This window comes from Alligator sinensis, unplaced genomic scaffold (genome assembly GCF_000455745.1).
Source record: "Alligator sinensis unplaced genomic scaffold, ASM45574v1 scaffold1241_1, whole genome shotgun sequence".
NCBI classification, from domain to species: Eukaryota; Metazoa; Chordata; order Crocodylia; family Alligatoridae; genus Alligator; species Alligator sinensis.
The window spans coordinates 622,151-625,542 of NW_005842202.1; the positions used below are offsets into that span (position 1 = coordinate 622,151).

General features: G+C 50.9%; 1 protein-coding gene across 1 annotated transcript in view; it reads left to right on the plus strand.

Moving 5' to 3' along the window:
* The first annotated feature begins 22 nt into the window (after positions 1-22).
* DLAT (dihydrolipoamide S-acetyltransferase) overlaps positions 23-3,392 on the plus strand; it is a 10,552-nt gene continuing 7,182 nt past the window's right edge. The window contains exons 1-5 of the mRNA XM_025207614.1: positions 23-134; positions 239-363; positions 452-587; positions 1,929-2,055; positions 2,458-2,648. Of these exons, the coding sequence (XP_025063399.1) occupies positions 60-134; positions 239-363; positions 452-587; positions 1,929-2,055; positions 2,458-2,648 (654 nt within the window). The 5' untranslated portion in view covers positions 23-59. The remainder of the gene's footprint in view (positions 135-238; positions 364-451; positions 588-1,928; positions 2,056-2,457; positions 2,649-3,392) is intronic.

Genomic DNA, 3,392 nt, shown 5'->3' on the forward strand with positions numbered 1-3,392 from the left:
TGCCCTGCCGTGCTAACCGCAGCCCCTGGCAGGTGGCGTTGCCGGCGCTGTCGCCCACCATGCAGATGGGCACCATCGCGCGCTGGGAGAAGAAGGAGGGCGACAAGATCCGCGAGGGCGAGCTCATCGCCGAGGTACCCGGCTGCTCCCGGCCCCAGAGCCGTCGTCTCCGAACGCGGCGCCCTCGCCGCCGCGCGCTGGGACGCGACGCTAACGGGGCGATTCTCTCTCTGCCGAGGTGGAGACGGACAAAGCCACGGTGGGGTTCGAGATCCTGGACGAGTGTTACCTGGCCAAGATCCTGGTGGCGGAGGGGGCCAGAGACGTCCCCATCGGCACCGTGATATGCATCACCGTTGAGAAGTGAGGGGCCGCTTGCGAGTCGAGGGAGCGGGCGGGCGTCCGGGACGAGAGCATCGGATTCACGGCGCCTTCCTGCTCCCTTTTCCAGGCCTGAGTTTGTCGATGCCTTTAAAAGTTATGCCTTGGATGCTGCCCCGGCCTCCGCCCCTTCGGCTGCCTCGCCGCCACCGCCAGCTCAGCCTTCGGCTCAGGCCCCAGGAAGCTCCTACCCTCCTCACATGCAAGTAAGAGCCGTTCTTTGCCGCTTTTCGACATCTCGTTGTCTGCCTGCGAGGACACGTTTGGCTCCTGGGCGCTGTTGCGTAGGGGCAGGCCGTGGCGGCTGTTTCTAGTGTCAGCCGTGCGCTGCGGGATCCCGAGGAGCTGCCCGTTGAGGCGTTTTACGGGGATCCCCGTATCGGCGAAGGAAGGAGGATCCACGCTCTCTGCCGGGCTCCTGCGTTGACGTGGTTCTCTTTGTTAGGAGGCTTTGATGTAGACTGGCTAAATGTGGTTACTTAGATGGCTTTCTAGCAACACAAAACGGGACTAAGATTATGGCACCGAGCAGGTTTTTGCTGCGATGGGGGAATAAGGTTTAAATTCGCCTGCCGGGATTAGACTAGGGTGGGTTAAAACGAGCTGCGCTTGAGGGTTATTGCTTTCCGACTGAGGTGTTTCTGCGTTGGCATACCCCGTGCCTGTCTCTTGGTTACTTGTGCAGCCCCCATTGCCGATAAACCGGATCCTCATTACCCCCTGCTCAAGCACGAGCTTTTTCCTATCCGCCTTGTACCGAGGAGGTGCCGAGTGACCCAAGGGACCTGTCTAAGAGGTCGCAGGAAAGTGGTGGTGGAGCAGGGATCTGAGCCCACTTGAATCCCAGTTGTGCTTCTTTCCTATTGCTTTCTTCTCGATTAGGTGTGGCTGAATGTCGGTTCTTCAACAAGTTCTGCTGTGACACGGGGGAAGTGATGCTTGTCGTGTAAACGGCATTATTGTAACGTGCGTTTCTTAAGCGCTCATTGCTGCGTTGTTGGCATGTACTCGGTTTAGGGCTGAAATGTGTAGCTTCTAGTGGGAGTTCGGGCTCTTCCCATTTGTCACGTTCCAGACGGGTGAGGACCCTGACCCCACTGGAAATCTTATTCCTCCTGTGTCCTTGGTTCTCCTTGCTGTGTGACCTTGGGCAGGTCGTTCCAAACTGCACTGGTTTTATCCCCCACTTTCTATTTAGCACTTCCTGTCTGTGGGATCTTGTAGTTGTGAGATGCTCTTATGTATTAATTGCTTCAAGCAAAAAAAGCAGAATTCTAGCAAGGCAACAGGGAGATCCTTTGATTTATTATTTTATTTTATTTTTATTTTTTTTTGCCTCTGGAGTGCCTTCCTTAGTGCAGGCCTTGTTAAAAGAAGCCAACTAGAGATGCAACCTCTCCCTGCCATCGTGAGGCAGTCAGGCTGTAGAAAGTAGTGGTACCGTAGCCTTAGTACAGGTTGGCTTGTGTCAGGGTTGGAGTTGTGTTCCCATTCCTGTAGGCTTGCAAAGGTCTGGTGTGAGGCACATGTTTTCTTTACCTCTGTAGATCGTCCTTCCTGCTCTGTCGCCTACAATGACGATGGGCACAGTTCAGAGATGGGAGAAGAAGGTTGGTGAGAAGCTGAGCGAAGGAGACTTACTGGCAGAAATTGAGACAGATAAAGCCACGATAGGTGAGCATCCCCCAAGAGCAAGAGAGACCTCACTTTCAGAGGAGAGTGATCCAGGGTAGAGCTTTGCACCAGGCCGTTCTCTTTCAGCATTGCAGGACCAGAGGCCGTGCCCTGTCCTAAAATAAGCAATTTAAAGTTATTTCTGTTGTGGCTGTCGGTGATGGAGTGGATAGTAGTAGATCCCAACTCATCAGCCTTTTTGTGTTGGACCTTATAATACATGGAGCCCTCTCCCCAGTCGGTCTTTTTCTAAAAAAGACTGTTTCCAGATCTGCCAAATGGCAGAGGTAGATCCTGGTGGGAGTTATCAGCTTTGTGTCACCCTGGTGAGATTGAGGCACCTGTTTCTCATTGTTTTAACCGCCTCCACTATTCAGCAAACACTTTTTTTTTTCCTTGCAGGCTTTGAGGTGCAGGAAGAAGGGTATCTGGCAAAAATTCTGGTGGCTGAAGGAACAAGGGATGTGCCATTAGGAACCCCACTCTGCATCATTGTGGAGAAGGAGTCTGATATCCCAGCATTTGCTGACTATAGGGAGACTGGAATAGTTGACATCAAGCCACAAGCACCAATACAGCCTCCTCCCTCACCAGTAAGAACAGCCTTTGATGAGGAAGTGTGGTTGGGAGGAGCCATTCAATTAGATTCATTTGCTATGAATAACTTTGCGGGTTGGAGGTTTGTGAACTCTTAACTCCAATTATCTTTGTGCTGTCGTGAGTGTAAGGATAATGTGAGCACTGGAGATGGATGCAATCCCTCAGTTGCTCTGTGCAGTCCATCCTCCAGGAAATGGAGCAAATTGCTCCATATGGCCTCTTTTCTGGGCCCCCACCGATTCTAGTACTAAATACTCCAAATGGTGGGGCTACAAATTGCTTATTTACACCTTCCTCGGAAGGATGGTTTCCAAGGCTAATCTGTTTCCCTCTCAGGGAGGCTCTTGCTATTTGGATTTTTTTCCTTAATTTCATGTTTTCATATCCTTCTGCACTCTTTTAAATTCCTCTCCATTGTATCTAGTGACTGTAATTGTTGCTTTTGCCAAGCTTACTTCTGTCACCATCTGTCAGTCTCTCCAGGTCCGTGAATCCCCTTCAACTTTTTACTGTTTTTACTGATTCTTTTTCCGTATGACGTTTTAGGATTACAGCATTCATAGATTAATATCTAAATTTGATAACCATTCAGCTGCTTCAGGGGTAGTTGCACGGATTGATTTTTATAAATGATCTAATTGGGCAGTCATTCATAATGTGTTTCATAATTTCATAGTTGGTAGGGTCGGAAGGGACCTGAGCAGATCATCAAATCTGACCCCCTGCCATGGGCAGGA